General features: G+C 41.2%; 1 protein-coding gene across 1 annotated transcript in view; it reads left to right on the top strand.

Moving 5' to 3' along the window:
- DIS3 (DIS3 exosome endoribonuclease and 3'-5' exoribonuclease) overlaps positions 1–27,317 on the top strand; it is a 118,002-nt gene that overhangs the window by 44,017 nt on the left and 46,668 nt on the right. Inside the window, exons 9-15 of the mRNA XM_089680362.1 lie at positions 24–134; positions 3,248–3,385; positions 3,605–3,751; positions 3,848–3,964; positions 9,239–9,340; positions 18,049–18,113; positions 18,556–18,640. Coding sequence (XP_089536488.1) covers positions 24–134; positions 3,248–3,385; positions 3,605–3,751; positions 3,848–3,964; positions 9,239–9,340; positions 18,049–18,113; positions 18,556–18,640 — 765 coding nt within the window. The remainder of the gene's footprint in view (positions 1–23; positions 135–3,247; positions 3,386–3,604; positions 3,752–3,847; positions 3,965–9,238; positions 9,341–18,048; positions 18,114–18,555; positions 18,641–27,317) is intronic.

Below are 27,317 nucleotides of genomic sequence, written 5' to 3'. Positions count from 1 at the left end.
ACTGTGTAAATGGTTCATTACAGCTAAAAAATGTTGAAAAGAGAACTGCAAAACCATCTGGAAGAGTAGTTGGCATCATAAAAAGGAACTGGAGACCATATTGCGGCATGTTGTCAAAGTCACAGATTAAAGAGGTTAGTACTCCATTTAATAGAACAGAGTGTGTGTGTGTGTGTGTTTTTTTTTTTTTTTAATACGTATGTGTATGTGAGAAATGCATATATGTATATGTGGATTTATCTTTAAACAACCAAAAAATTAGCAATACTCTCAATTATTAAAGAGGAAGAGATTCAGTGCAGCCTGTCAGTACCAATTTATAATAAAAAAAAAAAAAAAAAAATATATATATATATATATATATATATATATACTGCTCAAAAAAAATTAAAGGAACACTTTTTGGACAGTGTATAGCATCAAGTCATTTAAACTCCTGGGACATTAATCTGGTCAGTTAAGTAGCAGAGGGGGTTTTTAATCAGTTTCAGCTGCTTTGGTGTTAATGAAATTAACAACAGGTGCAGTAGATGGGCAACAATGAGATGACCCACAAAACAGGAATGGTTTTACACTTGGAGGCCACTGACCTTTTTTTCCCTACTCATTATTTCTGACTGTTTTTCACTAGTTTTTCATTTGGGTCAGTGTCACTACTGGTAGCATGAGGCAATACCTGGACCCTACAGAGGTTGTACAGGCAATCCAACTGTTCCAGGATGGCACATCAATACGTGCCATTGCCAGAAGGTTTGCTGTGTCTCCCAGCACAGTCTCAAGAGCATGGAGGAGATTCCAGGAGACAGGCAGTTACTCTAGGAGAGCTGAACAGGGCCATAGAAGGTCCTTAACCCATCAGCAGGACTAATATCTGCTCCTTTGTGCAAGGAGGAACAGGGTGAGCATTGCCAGAGCCCTACAAAATGACCTCCAGCAGGCCACTGGTGTGAATGTCTGTGACCAAACAATCAGAAACAGACTTCATGAGGGTGGCCTAAGGGCCCTACATCCTCTAGTGGGCCCTGTGCTCACTGCCCGGCACCATAGAGCTCAATTGGCATTTGCCATTGGACACCAGAATTGGCAGGTCCGCCACTGGCGTCCTGTGCTTTGCATAACACTTGGTGAGGTAAGGCTTGGATGCAGCTGCTCGGCCATGGAAACCCATTCCACGAAGCTCTGTACGCACTGTTGTGCTAATCTGAAGGCTACACAAAGTTTGAAGATCTTTAGGTATTGACTCTGCAGACAGTTGGTGACTTCTGCGCACTGTGCGCTTCATGCGCTGACCCTGCACTGTCATTTTACGTGGCCTACCACTTGGTGGCTGAGTTGCTGTTGTTCCCAATTACTTCCATTTTGTTACAATACCACGAACAGTTGACCGTGGAATATTTAGTAGCAAGGAAATTTCACGGATGGACTTATTGCACAGGTGGCAACCTGTCACGGTACCACGCTTGAATTCACTGAGCTCCTGAGAGCGACCCATTCTTTCACAAATGTTTGTAGAAGCCTTCTGCATAGCTAGGTGCTTGATTTTATATACCTGTGGCCATGGAGATGATTTGAACATCTGAATCCAATGATTTGGAGGGGTGTCCCAATACTTTTGACAATATAGTGTATATAGTTAGTATAGATAAGCTCCTTATACTTGTGGTCGTTGGGAATAATTACCCCCTTATAGATAACTAAAAAAAAAGATCAGTGGTGTCAATGGAAACTTATCTGAAAGGCAGAAATTTGTCATTGCTCAAGTAACCCTAGTAACATCTGGAAGAATGCTGATTGAGAAACCCTGAGAAAACTTGTTTACGGTACCAAAGCCTAACTGGGATATTCCCCATATTCTGGATTTGAAGCGGTGTTAAATTCAAAAGCAAACTTTGCAGCTTAGATATGATGACTGCATTCGTTTTTTTTTCAGACTTTATTTTATCCTGTTGATCCGGCCAGTAAGACTGTTGTTTTTCAGCAGAACAAGCTGTTATGCAGATGCAGCATTTAGAGGGTTTAGACAAACCATTTAACACTGACATGGGTGCTTACAGTGATCAGCTTTTATTTATGTAACACCTGTATCCCAAAAGGAAAAAAAACTGTTGCTGTAACTGCATATTTAAAGTTAATTGGAATTTAGCTTTAATTTGTTAGTGTATCTAAATCTGCATGTGCATGTAAAACTCCCCTCCCCCCAGACTGACAATGCTGTTGTCCAAAGGTATCTCTGTTGTTTCTTCATCCAGAGTGTAGTCACCCTAATACAGTTTGTGTGTTACTGGCCAGATCACAGGGTGAAAACAGACAGCCAAAGCTTAAACCAAGAAATCTAATGCAGCCACCACATCAAAGCATTGATGAGCTGTAATATTTAATATTTTTAGTTTAGGGTTTAATGCTACTTTAAAATGTCTAAATAAATTCCTTCACATTCCAAAGATTTGCATTGTATCTGCAAGGTTTCCTTTCTGAGGGATATAGGACATCTGTGAACATCCAAGATGCTTATCTGCATGTTTCCATTTACCCACTACATCAGTGCATCACTGGATCCTGCGTTAGGGTCTCGCCTTGGCTAATTGCAGCGTGTAGTTAGCTGCCGGGTGCTATACAGTTCCAGGATTGTGGTCCATTCTTATGGCTTCCAGACCCGTATGGCCATGACGGCATCGGTTACGATCTTTACTGCCTGAATAAGGTCGTGGAACACCAGATGGTACAATGGAGACTTCTGAGGATGGAAGAGCTAGGCATGGGTTACCGTTATGGAAAACTGCATAAGATGCCACTGTGACTGTAATGCAGCTAGGTTGATTGAATAGTAATTTGGTACGTATAACTAAAACTAAAGTACCATCATTGGAGAAGAGACATCCAACACCTTAAGATAGTAGAAAAGATCTGAGGTTTGGTGGGAGTCGTTACATACGGGTCCTCACAGCTTGCCACAGTGTCTGTGTCCATTCAGCTGACATTTTCTGCCTATAATCCAGCCATCTATGAATCTGTCCTGTACTGTATGCACAAGAGAGAACTAATCCACTTTCTGTAAAGTTCCATCATCCTTCCTCTATTGCAAATAATGGATTATGACTGATATATGAGTAACACTAATTATCAGCACTGTTTTTAGAGATGAATTGGGTAGAATTTTGTTTATAAACTGACAATCTGTCTGCATATATGATCTTGCTAAACTATTACTCTTTATAAACCGTTCGTTTTTGTCTTTTTTTTGTGGCAGTCCACTCGCCATCTCTTTACGCCAGCTGACCGAAGCATACCTCGCATTCGCATAGAAACCAGGCAAGCCTCCGTTCTGGAGGGACAGAGAATTATAGTGGCAATTGATGGATGGCCAAGAAACTCCAGATATCCTAATGTTAGTACATGTATTATATTTTTTTCATATGTTTTCTTGTTAATGATAATTACTTAAAAAAAAAGTGAATTTGTGAGGTGATGGAACCATCTAAGCATCATGGAGATACTGGATAGAAGACCATGGGCAGCTCTAAACCAAAGTGTCCAATCCAGCATTTTTTTTCCATTTTTAAATATTTGAGGATTACGTTTCTGATTGTTATTGTTTACCTAATAGGGACATTTTGTAAAGAACCTCGGCGCAGCTGGTGACAAGGAGACGGAGACAGAGGTTTTACTTCTGGAACATGATGTTCCTCACCAGCCATTCTCACAGGCTGTTCTCAGCTTCCTACCCAAGATGCCTTGGTCCATTACACCTGAGGTGAGTGTTTGTGACCACATTTTCCTATCTGTTCATACAAGAGAATAATTTATGTAGCTAACTAGCTAATATTAGAAAAACTTTCATACCCATTAGGACATGAAGCACAGAGTTGATTTGAGACATTTATATGTGTGTAGTGTGGATCCTCCCGGCTGTACAGACATTGACGATGCGCTGCATTGCAGGGAACTGGAAAATGGAAACTTAGAGGTGCGTGCCTTCAATGTTTTAAAATTGCTTTTGTGAATGTGCAGGACCGGTTGGGAGTCAGTAGAGGAGGGCTATCACATTTGTATCATGTTTATAGGTTTTTCCCTCCTTTGTCCTGAAAGGAATACTACCTTATATATGTAATTATTTGGTCCTCCTCCCTTGGTGTCATTGGTAGTCCCAAGGCTTCTGACTTCCAATTTTGGTTTTTAGCTAACAGTTTCACAGAACCTGAAGAAGTGGAGTATCTGGGACCCATAAAACACGTTGTAACAAATAACCTCACTGCCCCATCAACCCCAGGCAGACTTATTCTCAATCTCACAGTGCAGTGCTTCAGAAAAAATCAATGACTCAAGTTATATGGAGTCTTCTAAATACATACAGTGGGGATCGAAAGTTTGGGCACCCCAGCTAAAAATTTGTATTAATGTGCATAAAGAAGCCAAGGAAAGATGGAAAAATCTCCAAAAGGCATCAAATTACAGATTAGACATTCTTATATGTCAACAAAAGTTAGATTTTATTTCCATCATTTACACTTTCAAAATAACAGAAAACAAAAAAATGGCGTCTGCAAAAGTTTGGGCACCCTGCAGAATTTATAGCATGCACTGCCCCCTTTGCAAAGCTGAGACCTGCCAGTGTCATGGATTGTTCTCAATCATCGTCTGGGAAGACCAGGTGATGTCAATCTCAAAGGTTTTAAATGCCCAGACTCATATGACCTTGCCCCAACAATCAGCACCATGGGTTCTTCTAAGCAGTTGTCTAGAAAACTGAAACTGAAAATAGTTGACGCTCACAAAGCTGGAGAAGGCTATAAGAAGATAGCAAAGCGTTTTCAGATGTCAATATCCTCTGTTTGGAATGTAATTAAGAAATGGCAGTCATCAGGAACAGTGGAAGTTAAAGCAAGATCTGGAAGACCAAGAAAAATATCAGACAGAACAGCTCGCAGGATTGTGAGAAAAACAATTCAAAACCCACGTTTGACTGCACGATCCCTCCAGAAAGATCTGGCAGACACTGGAGTTGTGGTACACTATTCCACTATAAAGAGATACTTGTACAAATATGGTCTTCATGGAAGAGTCATCAGAAGAAAACCTCTTCTACGTCCTCACCACAAAAATCATCGTTTGAACTTTGCAAATGAACATATAGACAAGCCTGATGCATTTTGGAAACAAGTTCTGTGGACCGATGAGGTTAAAAGTGAACTTTTTGGCCGGAATGAGCAAAGGTACGTTTGGAGAAGAAGGGGCACAGAATTGAATGAAAAGAACCTCTGTCCAACTGTTAAGCATGGGGTTGGATCAATCATGCTTTGGGGTTGTGTTGCAGCCAGTGGCACAGGGAACATCTCACGAGTAGAAGGAAAAATGGATTCAATAAAATTTCAGCAAATTTTGGATGGTAACTTGATGCCATCTGTGAAAAAGCTGAAGTTAAAGAGAGGATGGCTTCTACCAATGGATAATGATCCTAAACACACCTCGAAATCCACGGGGGATTACATCAAGAGGCATAAACTGAAGGTTTTGCCATGGCCTTCACAATCTCCTGACCTCAACATAATTGAAAATCTATGGATAGACCTTAAAAGAGCAGTGCGTGACAGACAGCCCAGAAATCTCAAAGAACTAGAAGACTTTTGTAAGGAAGAAAGGGCAAAGATACCTCAAACAAGAATTGAAAAACTCTTGGCTGGCTACAAAAAGCATTTACAAGCTGTGATACTTGCCAAAGGGGGCGGTACAAGATATTAACTTTGCAGGGTGCCCAAACTTTTGCAGATGCCATTTTTTGTTTTCTGTTATTTTGAAAGTGTAAATGATGGAAATAAAATCTAAGTTTTGTTGACATATTATAAGAATGTCTAATCTGTAATTTGATGCCTTTTGGAGATTTTTCCATCTTTCCTTGACTTCTTTATGCACATTAATACAAATTTTTAGCTGGAGTGCCCAAACTTTCGATCCCCACTGTATGTACTGAAAACTTGTGCTAAGCCAAAAAAGTTGAGGCTGCTACACCAAAATGTGCCTGAATACAGGACCTCAAAACAAATATTATATAAACTGGTGTGCATACCACTTTAAGAAAAAAATCAGTGATTGCAAACAAAATATTATTAAAACAAATACCAATATAATATTTAATTTGTCCACATAACCAAATTTATCCACGTGATCCAAAATCTATCCATATGACAACAATAAAGCCCGAAATGAATTAAAATTTAACATCCACGTGACAAATGTGATGTCCTAAAGTGAATCCATACTCATGATTGTGCATATGCATATAAAATAGAAATTGCATACACAGATTAAATATATGAAAAAAATCAAATTAATGAACAGTGACACAAATGAATGAATGAATACAAATATATATAAAATATTTAGCCAACAATATATATAGCCAGTCCACAATTCATTTAATGCTTGCAAAAAAGTTCACTATGCATTCACCAAAATTATTCTGGTGATGAAAGGCATACACAGTGCTTCAAACAATAAATATTAAAGTGCTGCAGAGCTCTGTGTCTCCCCTCATGCACTGTTTCTTACAAGTAGTTAATGATCTCAAGTCATAGAGATCAAAAAAGTGTTTGAGCTATTAAACAGCATATAGCTCCCCAAGTCTGCATCCATGATTCCACAGGAATGATTCATTGCTTGTAACCAGATGTCATCCACAGCCATATGAGCCAAAACAAAACACAGGAGAAGCCTCATAGTGTAGAAAATTTAATTTGTTTGCATGGCTCGACAAATCCCAGGTTGTTATGGTGACTAGAAATTGCGTTCCTGGCACCTGGGTTCACATATTATGTTTCATTGACTTCAATGCAAAATCGCCTCCCATTGACTTCAGTGCAAAATCGCTCCCATTGACTTCAATGGAAAAACGCCTCTCATTGACTTCAGTGCAAAACTCCTGTCAATAGCAATCCTACGCGAACACTTATTGCCACATGCCGTGCTACTCTATCACGTGTCACCCGTTTCATAATGGGACTAAAAACAGAATGCTGGTGGATTGCATTTATGTGAACCACTGCAATAGGAATAATATTTAGCATGTCATGCTAATCTGCGAGTTTGAAAACACATCCAGAATCGCACACGTGTCAATCAGGGTGGCTCCATTCACATCTGGGCATTTTGAAATCACCGCAGAATTGCTTTGATCACAAAATGCAGGTTCAGGTGCCAATATTTTCAATGGCACCTAAAAGATGGTGTGGTTTTGCCGTGATTGTCGCGTGACAAATCGCATCCTGCGAAGCTTGTCGCCCAAAAGTTACTTTGCCCCGGGCGAATCTACACAACTGGTTCAGTATCACAATTAAATGCATGATATTCATTCAAGGGCTTAAACGAAGTATGACGTGAGTAAAGAAATTGTGATGCTCGTAATAACATCGTTGATGATACATCATAGTTGCAAGCAAAAACAGAAATAAAGATAACGAATAAAAATCACTGTGATACAATTATATTGAGAAAAATTGCAATAAAGTTTAAAAAATGTTTCATGAGTTAACGATATTGAATAAAATGAAACAAACTGAAATTGATTGAAATATTGAATATTAGTAAATCATAATTTGTGATATTGATTCATAATAATGATAATACATGTTATATACTAATACTTCATAATTTCTAGAGTTAGAAAAGTAGACGTGTCCTGTAATATTGTCTTAATAGAAAATATGTATGGAATTTAGGTGCATAAAACTGAGGGGGGGCTGAGAGGTAATACACGACCCCTAGAGATATCATGTAATGTCATATCATATAATATTAAAGACAATTATGAGTTGAAACATTAATAGAAGAATGCTAAAAATATGTCTAAAGATTTTATCTTCACCATTTCTAATGATTTGAATTAGTCACTTGAATAATATAATGTAACTAATAGCCCCATATAAACTGTTAAAATAAAGGATAATACCAGAAATGCAATGAATTAAATAACTAGAAAGACCTAAGTACCACTGCTTGGACCCTGAGAGATGGTGGGATAGTACAGTAAAATGAAGAGGAGGTGAAGTGGAAGACTTATTGATAATGTTTGGAGGTTCTGGGCAATTTTCTAGCAAGAAAAATGCTGTTTTTTACACGCATGTGAGAAATATCAGAATTGTCTTGGGGGTCGTGTGGTTAATGTTTCATACTTTTTAGATATTTTAGGACCAGATGTCATGGCAGAATGCAAACATTTCTTTACAAGTTTAGTGTGAGTCTGCCTCAATAAAAAGACTTAGGACAGGCTAAGCATCCTCTCATTGACATCCATTTTAGAAGCTCAGCTTCTAAATCTTTAATCTTTTGTTGAGCTGGGCAGTGTTGAAATCTAGATTAAGCTGGTCATGCACTATTCAATTTTTTTTGCGTTCAGCCTGCAAGTGTGGATTGACGAATCCCCTTGCTGAGTTTATTGTATTTTGTAAGCTGCTGGTGGAATACCCAGACAGAGGCTGCATCTGAAGGCAGCTGCTGTTTGGCTGACAATGTTTCGCTCAGCCCAGTGATTTTTCAACCTAACAGCCTAACAACTGATAATGGAGAGTTGTGTGCACAGTATACACAGGGTCATTTATGGCAAACCACTCCATAGCTGATTCATAAACAAAGATAATTGAGTAGCATCTTCCAATGCTGAAGCTTTCAGAAAAGAGCATTCAAATGTAAGCTAGAAATTTTAAATGCATCTATGTGAATGGGAATGTGTTACAAATATAAAGTAGGTTTTATCCCAATTTAGCTGCAAACGTGGAATTACACTTTACATTTATTGTGACATTACTTAGAAAACTTGAATAAAGAAGCTTAGGAGTAGTTTTTTTTTGTTTTTCTCGAGTGGAAAGTATTAGAGGGTCCTGGTATCACAAGCTCGGCAAAATAAACATGAGTGAGTTCCTGACACTAAGCAGACTTGTATATCATAATTTGTATGTTTTTTAACATGGGACAGAAACTGTATTGGTATATTTGTATTATGCTTTACTGCCGATGCATTTTTACTCACCTTTGTTACCTTAGCTTAGTGTACTCCTATTTTCAGCTGTAGTGTTTGTTCCATCCTGTCTTATAAAAATTACTGTATGCTTGTTTTTCTCTTTGTGTCTCATGGTATAAACTTACAATATTAATATGTATTTCTTGTGAGAAAGGGAAATTGTACTATGATGAAGAATGTATTTTGTTAGTTTATTATCATGACAGTGCCATTTTTAATATTCTGGTTAAGGTTGGAGTGCATATTGCAGATGTGAGCCATTTTATTAGGCCTGGCAACGCTTTGGATCAGGAATCTTCCAACCGGGGTACTACTGTATACTTGTGTGACAAGGTAATTGTTTCCTTCAAATTGATCACAACTTGTACGATTGACTTTTTTTATGTTAAATTCGTAAGGGTATGCTGGCAGCTGAACTATTTTGTATTGCATTTGAGCACACTTGCATTAGTTTTCTTCTAAAGTGATTCACAGTAATCACATCCAGAGGATACTGCAGTCCAGTCTCCAGTATGCCTGTTTCCAAGATCAAAGAAACTACTGAGTATTTGAGTTGTAATCTAGACTAATTTTTTGTGCTGTTTTGAATGGAATCGGGAATGTTGGAACCCTTTTCATTTTTTTATTCTCTTTCGCCCCGGTTTGGTTTTTCACATTTACTTTGTGTCCTGGTGTCAACCTTGTCACAAGGACAGGAAGTGAGGGGAAGTCTCTCTGACAAGGACACATTGGCAAAAAAATAACTAATATTATTTGGGTAAGGTAAGGTTAGAATCTGCTGAATGTGTTCTAATTGTAATTATCCACTCACTTTCTGCCTCAGTAGGTGTCACCTGGACAGGAAGTGAAGAAAAATCTCCCTAACGTAACTCAAGACAGAAAAAACACCTGAAATGGCCCTTATTGTTCCCTGCTCTAGCCAAACCTAAAGCTTCTTTTTCTTTTTTTTTGCTTGAGTTAATGTTGGGAATTCTAATGAGAATGACTAATTGCTCTGAGCTGTTAAATGGTAGTGCGGCAGCGAGGGCATTCATTCAGCCACTTGGGTATAGCCACAGAGAAAAATAAACTGAGTAGTCCTAGCACTTTCTCTGGGGTCTTTAGCAGGTTGTGCATACTGCATATATGGCGGATGACGTGGCAGCTATCTTGGGACTCCGCATCTTCTAATCCACAAGTGCCCTGGCCGACTCCTTCCACCTTTTGTTCTAGCATAGAAGGAAGAGGTCAAGGACAAAGGAAAAGGGGTTTCCTTACCACCGTAGTTAAATTGTGTCTTGGGGAGTTTTTCTGACCCCTTCCGGGGACTGGCCACTGATAGCTTTCACAGTTGTTACCCATTTCAAACTCTTTTTCCTCCTCAGACTTCTCAGTTGCCCACTCTGGCATCCCACAATCCTTAAATGAGGAGGTTTTATGACTTCTGTGTCCGCCCTTATTGAGAAGATATCAGATCTTATTCAGTCTGACAGGGTGGAAAACGATGTCCATCCCCCTCTCTGTCAAAGTTGCTTGCTGATGCATCCCTGGCAGGGGGTCTCTTTCTCAGAAGAGGACAGTGAAGCAGACATGGAGAAGGAAAACGAGTTGCATGTTTTCCTCTCAGTGGGAGGCCTCCTCTATCTATAGGGGAGCCTGATTCTGCCATGGTATTGCTAAAACTCCATGACATTGTTTGATTGTTGATTGACAGGGTGCGACCCTGATTTGCACTAGAACCAGATCCAAGATTGCTAGTATGGGTTTCCTTAAAAGAATGCAGGCCGTTTAAAACCTTTCCAGTCCACCTCCTACTGGAAACATACTGTATGGCGACTTGCCACATCCTGAAAAAGTTTGTTCTGCCAGAATGCTTTGCTCAACAATACCCTAAAGAATTTTTTCTAAAAAAATAAAATGGGTGGTCCCTGAGGTTGATTCAGCTGTTGCCTGTCATAGGAGGTCTCTGATGGAGCCAGTAGACCATCCTGATCCTTAAGGGCACCTTGAATATGGGACGTGAGGTTTTCTTTCAGCCTGATTGGTTCAGGATAGCAATATGCAATGATCTCTATGGTAGCATATCAGACTTTTGCAGTCTAAGCAAAAGCGAATCCCAAGAAACAGGACCTATTCCTTCAGACCCTGAGTTCCTTCAGTGCTTAGAATTCCTACTGACTGCTGTAAGAGTTTGCGTGGATGGTCCCACTGACTCTCTGGGGTTTATTTACTAAAGCTGGAGAGTCCAAAATCAGACTCCCTTCTGCATAGAAACCAATCAGCTTCTTTTTTTTAAATATTTATTCATTTTTCAAGTAAGACAATACACATTTCCATAGTGTAAAATATAACATTACAAAATCTCATAAAACACTAATTTCAAATCATTTTCTCCCCATGACTCCCTTCCTTTTAACCCTCCCACCTCCCACCCCGCTTCAACATACCCGATCTACTTGTATCTCATATCCTCTGGAGACCGAGGCCTGGAAAAGGAAAAGGAAAGAAAGAAAGAAAGGCCAATTCCTATATTTTCTCTCTTTCCCTGTCACTTCCCCTTTTTCCTTCCTTTCTTCTTGTCCTCTCTTTCCCTTTTCTTTATGCTTACTTACTCAGTACCTTCCTTTACCTTCCCTTTAAACTCCTCCCATTTCTCCCATTTCATATGATATGTCACCATCCTATCTTCCTGTATATAATAAAGTTTTTCCAGTCTAGCAATCTGGTCCACTCTATTCATCCAGTCCTCTTCCCTCGGTGCTTCACTTTTACCCCAGAACTTAGGAATCAGACTTTTTGCTGCATTTAAGTAGCACAATATACTCAGTTCTCTATATTTATTTCCAGGTAATTTTGAGTTATGAAAAAGACAGGTTTCAGGGTCCAGTCCTATCTCCATTCCAGTGATATTCGTGATTTGATTTATAATTTTTTCCCAATATACTTGTATTTTTGAGCATTCCCACCATATGTGATACATCGTGCCCAACCCTCCACACCCTCGCCAACACCAAGGTTGCTTCTCCTCACTCATCTTGTGCTCTATCACCAGTGTTAGATACCGCCTTGTCAAACATTTAAAATTCATTTCTACCTCACGCATGCTAATATTTTCGTGTACCATTTTAAATATTTTCCTCTGTGTGTGCTCTTCCCACTCCACTCCTAGATCCTTTTCCCATTTTTCTATATATTTTAATTTAAACTTACTATCTAAGTTCGTGAGAGCTTTATATGCTTTAGCAGTGCTGTGTTTCCCATCACCTCTGTCTTCTAAATATTTCTCAAATTCATTCCACTCTTTCCTAGTTCTAAGGGGCTTCGTCAATTTCTCCACAAATTGTTTCAATTGATTGTATCTCCATATATCTATCCTAGTGAAAATCCTTCCCTCTTCCCTTTTCAAATCCTCCAGTGTTCTTAAGTGTACCCCCTTCATTACATCTCTCAGCTGAGTGTCTTCCTTCATAATCCATCTACCTGAAATTTCCTCTTTACCTGGGGGGAAAAACTCTAAATTTCTTAGTGACATCAGCAGTGAATTGAAGTCCCATTTCCTCTGTTTGTGCATTTTATCCCACTCCCTTATTACAATTCTCGTGTATATACTCGTGCTCTCCTCTAATTCTCTAAACTGTGGTGACACCCATACACTCCTACCCAGATCCTTTCTACTAAGTGTGTTTTCAATTGTGACCCAATGTTTAGTCTTTGAGTTATGTGTCCAGTCAAAAATTCTTGCTAGAATGACTGCCCTATGGTATCTTTTAAAGTCCGGTAATCCCAGCCCCCCTTTTTCTTTATTTCTGCTTAACACATCATATGATATCCTAAGTTTTTTATTTTTCCATATATATTTAGTTACCATTCGCTTAATTGTCTTAAAATACACCTCTGGGAGATTAATGGGAATCATCTGGAATTTATACAGTACTTTCGGGAGAATTACAATTTTTATCAGGTTAATACGACCCAGCCAGGAAGGATTCCCACTACCCATTTTCCTCAATTCCTCTCTGATTTCATTTAACATTGGGATATAATTAGCTTTATAAAGATTTTTCTGTGAGGGAGTAAGTTTTACTCCCAGGTACTTTATTTCTCTATCTTTCCATATAAAGGGAAACTCTCTCTGTATATTTTCTTTTTCACTCTTTCGAAGATTTATATTTAATATCTCTGTTTTGATCGGGTTGATTTTTAGATTTGACATTTCCCCATATTCTTTCAGTGTTTCAGTGTTTCATATTCTTTCAGTGTCTTTCATTAGGTTAGGAAGTGTTATTCTCGGGTTTCCAACATAGAATAATAAATCATCCGCAAAAGCGGCTATCTTATGTTCTGTCTTTCCAACATTTATTCCCCTTATATCTATATTTTTCCTAATTGTTGATAACAGGGGTTCTAATGATAGAACAAACAACAGTGGGGAAAGTGGGAATCCCTGTCTGGTTCCATTTGACATAGAAAAGGTCTCTGATCTCTCTCCGTTTACCATTACCATCGCGGACGGTCCTTCATACAACTTTCCAATCCACTTTCTCATCCTACTACCCAATCCCAAAATCTCCAGTTAACCCTGTCGAACGCCTTCTCCGCATCAATCGAGAGCAGCACTACTGTTTTTTTTTCCAATTTACTTTTCTGTATAAGCATCAGGGACCTCAACCCATTATCTCGACCCTCTCTTCCTCTAACAAAACCCACCTGATCTCCATGTATCCAATCTGGCATCAGATCTCCTAACCTATTCGCCAATACTTTTGCATACAACTTCGTATCTACGTTTAATAATGATATCGGTCTATAACTTGAACAGTTAGTGATGTCTTTACCTTCCTTATGTATCAAAACCACCTGTGCCAGAAGGGATTCCTGTTTTATCTCCATCTCTCCCCCCAACGCCTCCATATATCTCTTTAACTTAGGTACCAGTAAATCAGCATATTTTTTATAATACCTCACTGTATACCCGTCTGGACCTGGGCTTTTTCCCGTCTTAAAGCTTTTTAATGCTATTTGTAGTTCTTCTTGTGTGATATCAGATTCTAAGGAGTTTAATAATTCTGCATTTAATTTTGGTAATCCTGCCTTCCTTAAATAATCTCTTCTTTTTTCAATATTTATCACTTTATCTTTATTTATATCATCCTTGGGGGCAATATTGTATAATTTACTATAGTAATCTTTAAATACCTTTGCAATGTCTTTGGTTGAATGGACTAACTCTCCCTTGGAGTTTTTTATTTTATCTATGTAGTTCCTATTCTTCTTTCTCCTCAAGGCTCTCATCAAGTATTTTCCTGATCTATCTCCCCATCTATATCTTTCTCCAATGATCTTATTAAAAGTTCTCATTTTTTCTTCCCCCATTACTTTCTCTAGTTCTTCCCTCTTTTTTATCACTCTTTGCTCTATCTCTTTCCTTATGTTATTTTTATGTAGGAGTTCCATCTCAGCTATTTCCTTCAAAAGCCCACTGATCTTCTCTCGTCTTTCCCTTTTTTTCTTTGCCCCAGTCGCAATAAGGATACTTCTTATATATACTTTATGTGCCTCCCACACTGTAGCTAGTGATACATCCCCTGTTTCATTTTCCTCAAAGAACCTCTCTGTTTCCTCCCTGATCTTCCGATCAGTATCTGGATCCATGAGGAGTGTCTCATTCAATCTCCATGATAAGCCTCCTAATACCTTCCCTCCCCATCTTAATTCCGCTACTACAGGTGCATGGTCCGAGAAAGTTATTGCTTCTATTTTAACTTTAACCAAATCCTCAACGAGTCGATGGTCCACCATAATATAATCCAATCTAGAGTATGTCCTATGTACACTAGAGAAAAAGGTGTAATCTCTATCTCTCATGTTAACAACTCTCCAGCTATCCACCAATTGACACTCTTTCATCACCCTTTTCAATAATCCCATGGACCTGTTTTCCCCTCTCTGTACTCTGGATGTTGTATCTATTTGAGGATCCATACAAATGTTAAAGTCTCCCGCCACTATAAGATATCCCTTTCCAAAGTCCATCAATCTTCTCATAACCTCTTTCAAAAACTTCTCTGGCTTTCTATTAGGGCAATATATGTTTACAAGCGTACATTCTATGTCCTGTAGTTTACCTTTCAAGAACAGAAACCTCCCCTCCGGGTCCGTCTTTCTATCTTCTAGTTCAAACCTAATGTTTTTTGCAAATCCTATAGCCACCCCTTTAGCTCTCTTAACTGGGGAATCCGCATAATACCATGTCGGGTGTTGTCTAGAGCTTAGCTTAATATTTTTTTTTAACTCTAGGTGTGTTTCCTGCAAAAAGACAACTGAGGCCTCTCTATGTTGTAGTTCCCTGTATAGTCTAAATCTTTTACCTGGGCAATTTAATCCATTTACATTATGGGTTACCAAGCGTATTTCCTCCATATTTTATTTGTCTTCTTCCTTTTTTACCCTTTCCTTTCCTCTTCCTCCTCCCCATACCTCTCCTTTCATACAAGATGTCAGTTTTAAAAATCTCTATCCCCAGTCCCTCCCTAATTCTCTCCCTCCCCTCCAACCTCCCCCCCTCCATCCCCCCCTCCCCCCCACCTCATCCCCACCTCTCTCCCCCCCCTCAATCCCCCCTCCTCCCTCCCCTTACCCCTCCTCCCTCAGATACTCCTCCCTCCCCCCCCCCTATTAGGCTTTTTGTTTGCCTATGAATCATTTGTGGAAAAGGTCCCACTTTTGATTCCTACCTGGGAGTTCGGCTCTGTCCATGTGGCGCTCACCTTCCCCCCCTCCTCCCCGGTGTCCCTCTATTTATCTGCTCTCTGTTTTCTCTCCTAATTAGCTGCCATTCCTCTTTTCCCAACATGTATGACTCTCCCTCCTCCTCTTCCCATTCCGGGATCTCTATTCTCTGCAGTTCAAATTTATTACAAAATTCTTTCATATCTTCAGGGGTTCTCAAAAATGCAGTGACTCCATCTCTCCAGCCGATTAAACATGCTGATCGACCCCATCTATACTGCACATTATGTCTTTTCAACAGTTCCAACAATGGTTTCAATGACCTTTTTCTTCTCAATGTCCCAGGTGCTATATCTGCAAAAATTTGAATATTTTTTCCTCCATATTTAATATTCGATCTTCCCTTAATCTTCTTCCATATCTCATCCTTGTCTCCATAGTTATGAAATTGGACAATTATATCTCTTGATTTTTCTGGGCCTTTTTCTTGTTGGAATTTTCCTATCCTATAAGCTCCATCCAATTTATACGTCTCCGCACCAGATCTATCCATTATGGAGTTCAAAATTTTGCATGTGGTCTCCTTTAAATCTTCCCCCCTGTAGCAACTCTGGGACTCCTTTTATTCTAATGTTATTTCTCCTTTCTCTATTTTCTTGGTCCTCCATCATATAAAGCAGTCTTTTTTGTTCCTTCCGGGTATCCACTATCAATTTCTCTATTTTTGGGATAATTTGGGTATGGTATTTGACTGTCTCCTCCGTTTCTTCCACCCTAATTAGCAGCTGTCCCATTTCTTTCCGCATTATCCCCATCTCTTGCTTTATAGATTTTTCCAGGTTTTTAAACATCTCCGCCATTTCCTTTTTATTCGGTATTTGCAAGTCTTTTTCAGTTTCTCCCAGCTCTATACCTTCCATTATTTGTTGACTATTGTTAGCTGCTCCCAGGGAGGATCTTGAGCTATTATCTAAGCTTGTTTCCAGGTCACTCCTTTCACTTATTTCCTGGGATCTTATAGGAGTCAATTTCCCCTGCAATGTATATTTTTTTATCGTTGCAGTTTGAATTTGGGAATTCTTGGGCATATTTCCTTTGCTTTTTTTCCCTTTCATGTCCCCTGTAAGGTTTTCAAAGGTTTTTTAAGGCTCTTTAGTCTATATTTAAGCTATTACTTCTTTCTCTTCTTCTTCTCTAATCTTCAGACCCTCTCTGGGAACCCCCTCCTTACTTCTCAAGGTGCTTATAAAATGGGCTATAGCAGTAGCCAAATAGTAATCATGTAGGCAGATTAACAGTTCTCACTCACCCACTTCAGTGAAGCTGCTTCAGAGTTTGCCGTTCTGGGTTGTTTGATCTCCTGTGGCCATGTTCTTAGTGGGGGTTCCTAGTGGGTCCCTTTTTTCCTTTTCTCCTTGTGTCGTACAACCTCTCCTGGGGTCTGCTTGGTGGCAGGACACAGGCAACGTTTTTTCCCCCAGTCTCTTAGGACGCCAGCCGGCTTCCTCTTCTCCCAGCAGTCCCCCGCGGCAGCCCACGTGGTTACTCCGCTCTCCTCGTCGCCTGGCAACCCCACTCTCTCTCCGGGATCACCTCAGGCAGTCCTCCGGAGAATAGTCGCCTCGGCTTCCTACTCCCCAACAAGCCACCGCACCACCGCCAGGATCCCCCGCCTTTCTCGGTGAGTCTTCAGTAGCTCAGCGGTTACGGACACATTAGGGAGGTTAGGAGGGGAAGGTTATCGGAGAGCATCTAATCTCTGCTCTCCCGCGCCTCCATGATCAGGCTCCACCCCTCCCGCGGAGGCTTTGTGGCGAAACCAATCAGCTTCTAACCTCAGCTTGTTCAATGAAGCTTTGGCAATGAAACCTGGAAGCTGATTGGTTTCTATGCAGAAGGGAGTCTGATTTTGGACTCTCCAGCTTTAGTAAATAAACCCCTCTATGTCAGATGTCTGACAATTATTGGTAGGAGGAAGTAGCTGAGAGGATCCCCTTCTCTTTGAAGAGGAGCTTGACAGCTTTATCAAAAAGGTCACTGGGAGAAGCACCCTGTTGCCTAGTAAACATAAGTCTAAAACCAGCCATAGATGGATCGAATTTCAGCCAGTTCAGCAGGGACCAATGGAATTTCGATCTATGTATAGTCAGGCTGGTTGTATAGAAGGTGATCTGTTGATGAGATCTACGCATTTTGAGAGCGGGGAACCTGCTATTTTGCCTCTATTTAGTCACCTGTAGGCATCTGCCTTATATTTGTTGGACTGTACTTTTGTACATTTGTAGAATTAAAATGTGCCTTGATAAAAACAATTATTGTTTGTATATTTACAGAGAATTGACATGGTCCCTGATTTGCTCAGTTCAAATTTGTGCTCTTTAAGATCACAAGTGGATAGGTAAGATTTTATACTGTTATTCATAATGGTATTTCTAATTTTTTACTGTGCTGAACAGTCACTCAAGCATTTTAACAGTAACATGCTGTAACAGTATACTGTACTAAAGGCAAAAACATTTTTTTATAGTTTTTGGATAGAGACATAGCAGGCAGTAAGATGATATCTCTGGAAATCAGGAGGAAATCCCGTTAGTCATTTGTTACTCAAACGTGTGTCTCATTGGAAGATTTTCCCTAACCTTTTCTGGTGACAATTCTAAAACATTGAGTTTCCCCTCATTTTCTATTCCATTGACAATCATCTGGACAAATGGGGATGGTTAATCAGACCGCACCAAAAACAAGTGCACATTTTTCCACTTTCCATGAAAAAAAAGTTATCTTTAAATACTTTTAAATAAATTGCTATTCATCGCATAATATTTTATTCTTTCTTTCAGGCTGGCATTTTCATGCATTTGGGAAATTAGCCATGATGCCAAAATTATTCATACAACGTATACAAAAAGTGTAATCAATTCAAAAGTAAGTATGCTCTCAGGCAGCGGGCAGGCAATCCCCCTTGGCTTGGGGTCTCAGGCAGCTGGCAGGTAATCCCCCTTGGCTTGGGGTCTCAGGCCACAGGCAGGCAATCCCCCTTGGCTTGGGGTCTCAGGCAACAGGCAGGCAATCCTGCATAAAAGTGGCCACCCGCCCAAGTCTATAACTGGCTTATAAAGCAAGGACACATAAACAGGCATCACATAGTGAAAAAAAGGGGGAGAGAACAATGTTCTTGGACAACTTGCCAGCCAGCTTGCTAACAACCGAATTAACCTGTCTAACAGTATGCGTTTATAACAGGGGTTTAGTTAGCACACATTTGCAAATACATACGTAAGCCACAGAGCCACGACACGGCACCCTGATCATCTGTGGTCCTAACTCTAAAATTTGTGAGTCCCCATAGTAGAGGCACATGCATTTAATGGATAGATCAAGGGCAGGTGGACCTGAGGGAGCCACCCCTCTTAAAGGAAAAGGAGTGCACTGGACCCCAGCATGTAGCACAATGGCAACCAGGGCCCTAGTGCACCCACGTACCAAAAAACTCAAACATGCATAAAAGTGGCCACCCGCCCAAGTCTATAACTGGCTTATAAAGCAAGGACACATAAACAGGCATCACATAGTGAAAAAAAGGGGGAGAGAACAATGTTCTTGGACAACTTGCCAGCCAACAACAGGCAGGCAATCCCCCTTGGCTTGGGGTCTCAGGCAACAGGCAGGCAATCCCCCTTGGCTTGGGGTCTCAGGCAACAGGCAGGCAATCCCCCTTGGCTTGGGGATCTCAGGCAGCTGGCAGGTAATCCCCCTTGGCTTGGGGTCTCAGGCGACAGACAGGCAATCCCCCTTGGCTAGGCAGTCTCCCCTTAGCTGGGGTCTCAGGTAGGTGGCAGGTGCTCGACAACGAGGCACACCCCCCTGGATAGGGGTCACGCTCACATGAGCTCGGCCTTTGTCTGGGCAGTGTTTGGAATGAATGTCCACACCGGGTGCCGTCACTGTGACGCCGAGATCCGGATATTCCCCACATGAGGTTCGCACCTCTCTTCGGAGAGGGGTGATCCTGCTATCTCTGAGGAGAGATAGTGACAATTACATTTGGGCACAAAACTGGCTGAACAGGATGGACAAGGAAACATTAATTGCCTTTGCTCCAAACACAGCATGGGCACAATGCACGGGGAAGGACACACAACAATTGAATTTGTAGCTGTACACAGGAGGACAGTGGGGAGGATACATTAATTGAATTTGGGGACCCTTTTGGCCGGAGGAGGGTGGAGGGGGCGGATTAATTACAGCTAGTAGCATTTGGCACACAGGAGTAGAATACTAATTGGAGGATGCACTTCCTCTGGACGCCAGGGATTAATAAAGGAATTAATAACTGGGACTGGCAGAGAGCCCATATTGTGACAATGTCCATATAGATAAGCATGGTTTTTTTTTTCGGGGGGGGGGGTTACAGATGCGTATAAAGTGAGGTTGGCATATTTTGTACTATAATACACATTCAGAAACATAAATGTCCATTTCACTTTGCCCCTAGTCTAGTGTGGTTAGTGAATCTTGGCAATTAAAGTTTTTACCTTTGTAAAATAAATAAATGCACATCTTTTTGCAGGTTAATAGTTTGCATTTAGTAGTATTATTTATTTAATTATTGTACGAGAAGGGTGCAATCTCAGGCTCCTGCAGACTGTCCATGCATCTGTCTGCTTGTACCACATATGGGCAGGCAGTTATACAATGATAGGAAGCATCTTTGAACAACCTAGAGTGCTGAACAGCACCCTGGTAGTTCATTGAGAACTGCAAGCTGTCATCCGCAAAGCTGTGTCGGTATTTGTAGTTCTTCCATTCACAGAATTCTGAATGAATTACACAGCTGTGTTTTTTTGTTTTTAAATTGTGACAACGGGTGTGGGGAGAGGATCCCCAGCCCTCTGTCACAAAGGGGGTGTGGGCGCTGCAGTAACAATAACATATTACATCTTGAATATGGGTTTAACATGTTACAAAAGGTGAACATATCCATGAAACTTTTTCATTTGTGTGTCTAGCTGTTTAAGGCATAGTATTTAAAGTCACTTTTTACAGACCAAATAAATGTCGCAAGGCCATTTGTGCTTATAGTTAGGTGCTACAGTTTTATCTTCTTGTTGGTCTTTCTATTCTTTGCAAATGTGATCCAGTGATGTTCAGTCTTCAGAACAGAGTGCACAGTCTAAAAGCTAGCTATTTTTTAGATTTCTAGTGGATACAATTAATAGTATCCATACGGTGTGAACGAGTCATTTGTTTAGGTGTGTGGACGCAGCCTGTGTTAAGGAATGGACACTCAGGGGTTTATTTACTAAACCTGGTTGACTCAGAATCTTGTCCACTTCTGCATAAAAACCAATCAGCTTCCAGGTTTTATTGCTGAAGCTTAACTGAACATGCTAAGGTTAGAAGCTGATTGGCTACCATGCACAGGTGCCCAAGATTCTGAGTCAACCAGGTTTAGTAAATAAACCCCTCAGAGTCAGTACAGACTCCAGTGGGCAGCTGATTTTGAGAGGGGGATGTTCGGCCCCAAATGCACACTTTGCTTTTCCAATTCAGAAGTTGATCAAGCACAACAAGGCTGCATTGAATGCCCATGTTGTGAGATTAAAGTAGAACATTTTGTAATGGTATTAACAAGCCATTTAACTTGGAATGCATGTATTAGCTAGTACCTGCACATTTTTTACCTTAATGCAAGGAATACGTTAAGGTAATGGTTAGACTTTATACGTTTCTAAAGTGGTTTTAAACCCAAAAGCAAATATTTATTTTATTGCAGCTTACCCTTTCATAGCTGTGATGGCTGTATTAGTTTCCTTTATTTAGGCTTTCTTATTTCTATTTTCATCTGGTGCTCCAGCCAGCAAGTCTGTTGTTTTTTCAGAAGCACAATCTCTCAAGCAGAATGTATGAGTTTAGAAGGATGAGACAATCCATTTACCACTGGCAGGGATGATTAAAATGATCAGCTTTTATTTATTCTTGTAAAAAATGTTATCCCAAAAGTTGTTGTAAAGGATTATAAAGTGTGAGCTGTAGTTCACCTTCAATTTGTTAATGTATTCAAATTCTGCTAGTACATTTAACATTCCCCTCCCTACAGATTGACAACGATATTGTCTGTTGTGCCCTCTATGCTCATTCATCCAGAGTGAGGGCACTCTAATGTAGGAGGTGTTACTAGCCAGATAACCAGGTGAAAGAAGCCAAAGAAAAGAAAACGAATACATCCACCACACATAATGATTGGTAAACTGCAATATAATACATTTTTGGTTTTGTGTTTAATACCGCTTTTACGAGTTTATTATTTTATCTTCTTCAATCAACTTCTTCACTGTCTTTTAACCTAACAATAGAAGCAGTGGTATCTTGGTAAAACCTTGGGAGCCGTTCCTGGACCAGAGGATGGTCTGTAATGTTGCTTTGGTCAGTGGGTCCTGCATGGTGCTCACTTTGGCACTCTGTGTAACACGTGTTGCTGCAGAGTGCTTTACGGGTCCAGAGCCGTTGTCCGTCCCTATGGAACTGAGACCCTGAAGACCCTTAGTATGCCCACTGTGACAGGCAAAACCTGGACCTCATATAGAGTGCAGCATCGTGAACAGGGTCACCCTGTTGTCTCTAACTGTGACTGTAAAAAAGGCATTGTGTTTGGAATGTACAATTTCAATTCCTAAAAAGTTGGGAAGCTGTGTAATAGTTACAAAAAAACAGAATGCAATGATTTATGAATCTCATAAACCCATATTTTATTCACAATAGAAAATAGAAAACATATCAAAATGTTTAAACTGAGAAAATGTACCATTTTAACTGCTTCTCACCCAGCTCTTAGCAAAATGGTGGCTGAGTGTGAGCTTTCCCATCCCGGGTGGATGTCATATGACATCTTCGCAGTCGTGATCCTCCTGCTCGCTTTGGTGGGTCTGCTGCGGCTCAACAAATAAATCTGATGACCTCCACAGAGTAACTAAGGTCACTATGGTAAGACTGCACCTCTCTGGTCACACTATGTGAAAAAATGTTAAAATAACTTTTTTTTTTTACTTTTTACTGTCATTTGTCAGTTTCGCTGATCATGCTGGACTGCTTTGGTGACATTATGTAAAAAAGAGAAATTATGAAAAAAAGAAAAAAATTGTATTCATTTTTCAAAAAACTAACCATGCCTCTTACTAAATACCATAGACTATTTTCCAGCAAGGGGTAATTTGGGGGATATTTGTTCTGTCCTGACATTTTAGGGTCTCAAGAAATTAGATAAGCAGTCAGTACATCAGGAGTGAGCAAAATAACTCAATACACAGCCATTAATGTCTAAACCACTGGCAACAAAAGTGAGTACACCCCTAAGTGGAAATGTCCAAACTGGGCCCAAAATGTCAATATTTTGTGTGATCACCATCATTTTCCAGCACTGCCTTAATCCTCTTGGGCATGGAGTTCACCAGAGCTTCACAGGTTGCCATGGAGTCCTCTTCCACTCCTCCATGACGGCATCACGGAGCTGGTGGATGTTAGAGACCTTGTGCTCCTCCACCTTCCGTTTGAGGATGCCTCATAGATGCTCAATATGGTTTAGGTCTGGAGACATACTTGGCCAGTCCATCACCTTTACCCTCAGCCTCTTTAGCAAGGCAGTGATCGTCTTGGAGGTGTGTTTGGTTTCGTTATGTTGGAATACTGCCCTTGCGACCCAGTTTCTGAAGGGAGGGGATCATGCTCTGCTTCAGTATGTGACAGTACATGTTGGCATTCATGGTTCCCTCAATGAACTGTAGCTCTCCAGTGTCGGTAGCACTCATGCAGCCTCAGACCATGACACTCCCACCACCATGCTTGACTGTAGGCGAGACACACTTGTCTTTGTACTCCTCACCTGGTTGCCGCCACACATGCTTGACACCATCTGAACTAAATAAGTTTATCTTGGTCTCATCAGACCACAAGACATGGTTCCAGTAATCCATGTCCTTAGTCTGCTTGACTTCAGCAAACTGTTTGCGGGCTTTCTTGTGCATCATCTTTAGAAGAGGCTTCCTTCTGGAACGACAGCCATGCAGACCAATTTGATGCAGTGTGCGACGTATGGTCTGAGTACTGACAGGCTAACCCCCCTCCCTTCAACCTCATTAGCAATGCTGGCAGCACTCATACGTCTATTTCCCAAAGACAACCTCTGGATATGACGCTGAGCACGTGCATTCAACTTCTTTGCTCGACCATGGCAAGACCTGTTTTGAGGGGAACCTGTCCTGTTAAACCACTATATGGTCTTGGCCATCGTGCTGCAGCTCAGTTTCAGGGTCTTGGCAATCTTCTTATAGCCTAAGCCAGTGGTCGGCAAGCCGCGGCTCGCGAGCCACATGCGGCTCTTTACACATTTTAATGCGGCTCTTCTGTGTGCCGGGCGCCCGCTCCCCTCCCTCCTCTCAGGCGGCCGAGGACTCTGCAGCTAGCCCAGCAATGATTGGCCAGTCTCGCTGCCACTCACATCCTGATAGCTAGTGATTGGCTGTCAGGATGTGTGTAGGCGGGGCAGCGTGACGAACGTGAGGGGAGCTAGGCTCCTCTCACAGTCCGCCCTGAAGACAGGAACGGCGCGGGGAACACGGCGAGAGGAACGCGCGGAGCAAAGGTAAGTGAATTGACACAGGAGGGACTTGGCTTACTACTTGCTACTTACTTACTACTACTATATGAGGGATGAATTAATATGGGGGATGAATTACTATATGGGGGATGAATTACTATGGGGTATGAATTACTATATGGGGGATGAATTACTATATGGGGGATGAATTACTATGGGGGATGAATTACTATAGGGGGGATGAATTACTATAGGGGGGATGAATTACTATATGGGGGAGGAATTACTATATGGGGGAGGAATTACTATATGGGGGATGAATTACTATAAAAACCTATTGAAACTAAAAACAGTGTACCATCCTATGTATTTTCAGTTTTAAAAATGTGGCTCCCAAAATAAATTTCAATCGTGGTTTTGGCGAGATTTGGCTCAGTTGAAAAAAAAGGTTGCCCACCACTGGCCTAGGCCATGTTTATGTAGAGCAACAATTCTTTTTTTCAGCTCTTCAGAGAGTTCTTGCCATGAGGTGCCATGTTGAACTTCCAGTGACCAGTATGAGAGAGTGAGAGTGATAACACCAAATTTAACACACCTGCTCCCCATTCACACCTGAGACCTTTGTAACATTAATGAGTCACATGACACCTCGGTGAGAAAATAGCTAATTGGGCCCAATTTGGACATTTTCACTTAGGGGTGTACTCACTTTTGTTGCCAGTGGTTTAGACATTAATGGCTGTGTGTTGAGTTATTTTGAGGGGACAGCGAATTTACACTGTTATACAAGCTGTACACTCACTACTTTACATTGTAGCAAAGTGTCATTTCTTTAGTGTTGTTACATGAAAAGATAGAATAAAATATTTACAAAAATGTGAGGGGTGTACTCACTTCTGGGAGATACTGTGTATGTATGTGTGTGTATATATGTATGTATGTGTGTGTGTGTGTGTGTGTGTGTGTGTGTGTGTGTGTATCTCCATCCAGAGCTTTTTGTTTTCCCTCAGAATAGGTGCAGGAACTGAAACCTACCCCCCACCCTTCCCAGACGATCTGCATCAAATAGTAGGTGGGTCTTACAGGGGCATTAAATATTGGGAATGCATTATGTGCAGAGTTCAGGAGTGTGCTACAAAGAGAGTGCTCTGCATACAGAGGGCTCAAGGGCGCAGTGCATAGAGAGTACAGGGTTTAGGGGTTCAGTACATATAGAGAGCTGGGTTCAGCTCTCTTCCACCACTCCTTTCCTCTGCATCCCCATCCACACCCCCCATCAACCCCTCCTCAGCTCTGACCTCTGTACACACCCTCTCTACTGCTCTCATCTTCTCCCCACTCCCTTAAAAGCTCCATTATCCTGCACATGTCTTACAATTGCTGCTGTATTCATGGGAAGCCCCCAGCCAGCTCTAGCACATCCCCGCACACTGTAGGAGCTGCCTCTCTCTGCAGCCAGATTATCCGGGGGGCGTCAGCATCGGGGTACCAGTTTTAGAGAAGGTGCTGCCTACTTGCCAAGGCCCCCCTCCCACCCATGGCAGCACACTACCTGAGGCGCTATCATCTCCCTTGTCACTGCACTGCACTCAGGGAGATAAGTTGTCACTTGTAAACACCAAAACCAGGATTCCTTGTTTACAAGTGACAGTGGAGCTGAGAGCCAGAGGTGGAGGAACAGAGTTGTGCCACTGATACCAATGATGGGGCACAATTCCTCCCACTGATACCAATGATGGGGCACTATTCCTCCCACTGACACCAATGATGGGACACAATTCCTCCCACTGACACCAATGATGGGGCACTATTCCTCCCACTGACACCAATGATGGGGCACAATTCCTCCCACTGATACCTATGATGGGGCACTGTTCCTCCCACTGACACCAATGATGGGGCACAATTCCTCCCACTGATACCAATGATGGGGCACTATTCCTCCCACTGACACCAATGATGGGGCACTATTCCTCCCACTGATACCAATGATGGGGCACTATTCCTCCCACTGATACCAATGATGGGGCACTATTCCTCCCACTGACACCAATGATGGGGCACTATTCCTCCCACTGATACCAATGATGGGGCACAATTCCTCCCACTGATACCAATGATGGGGCACAGTTCCTCCCACTGATACCAATGATGGGGCACTGTTCCTCCCACTGACACCAATGATGGGGCACAATTCCTCCCACTGATACCAATGATGGGGCACTATTCCTTCCACTGACACCAATGATGGGGCACAATTCCTCCCACTGATACCAATAATGGGGCACTATTCCTCCCACTGACACCAATGATGGGGCACTATTACGCTGTCTAACACCAATAATGTGGCATTGTTTTCTCCCACTGGCCATAATTTGCCCCCCCCCCTAAAATTTGAAGGACAGTAAAGTGGCCCTTTGTTTTGAAAGTTTGGAGACCCCTGCTTTATGTGCGCCTAACAAATAAATGAAAATTAAAACTTTTTTTTTTTGTAAAGATGAACTTATCCTTTAAGGCCACTTCACACCACAAAAACGCACTCTGGATGCATTTGCTTACGGTTCACACCACACTTTGTTCCAGTGCAGTTCTGATGCAGTTTGCTATGTTCCAGTATGATTCTGTTTCCGGTGCAGAAAAAAAAGTAGAACGTGCTGCATTTTTTCTGCACCGGAAACTGACTGCACTAGAGTGAACTAGAGCCATTGGAATACATGGAAAACACTGTGCATGCATTTTTGATGCAGAAAAAAAAATGCACTGGACTGCATCTAGTGTGAACTAGTCCTTAAACATTTGATGTTTTCTAATTTCTGTTGTGAATAAAATATGGGTTTATGAGATTTGCAAATCATTGCATTCTACATATATGTAGATTTTACACCATGTCCTAACTCTTTTGGAACTGGGCATGTATTTATCTTTTGTCTGAATTTATGATTAATGATTTTGTCATTCACTTGTCGCAAGATATTTTCACTGGTGTTTGTTTAGCACATTTTTTTTTTT

The sequence above is a fragment of the Staurois parvus genome, unplaced genomic scaffold (assembly GCF_062004578.1).
Source record: "Staurois parvus isolate SC_StPar_1 unplaced genomic scaffold, SC_StPar_1.0 ptg000243l, whole genome shotgun sequence".
NCBI classification, from domain to species: domain Eukaryota; kingdom Metazoa; phylum Chordata; class Amphibia; order Anura; family Ranidae; genus Staurois; species Staurois parvus.
The sequence above is the reverse complement of the archived record's forward strand: the minus strand, read 5'-3'. Positions and strand labels throughout refer to the sequence as shown.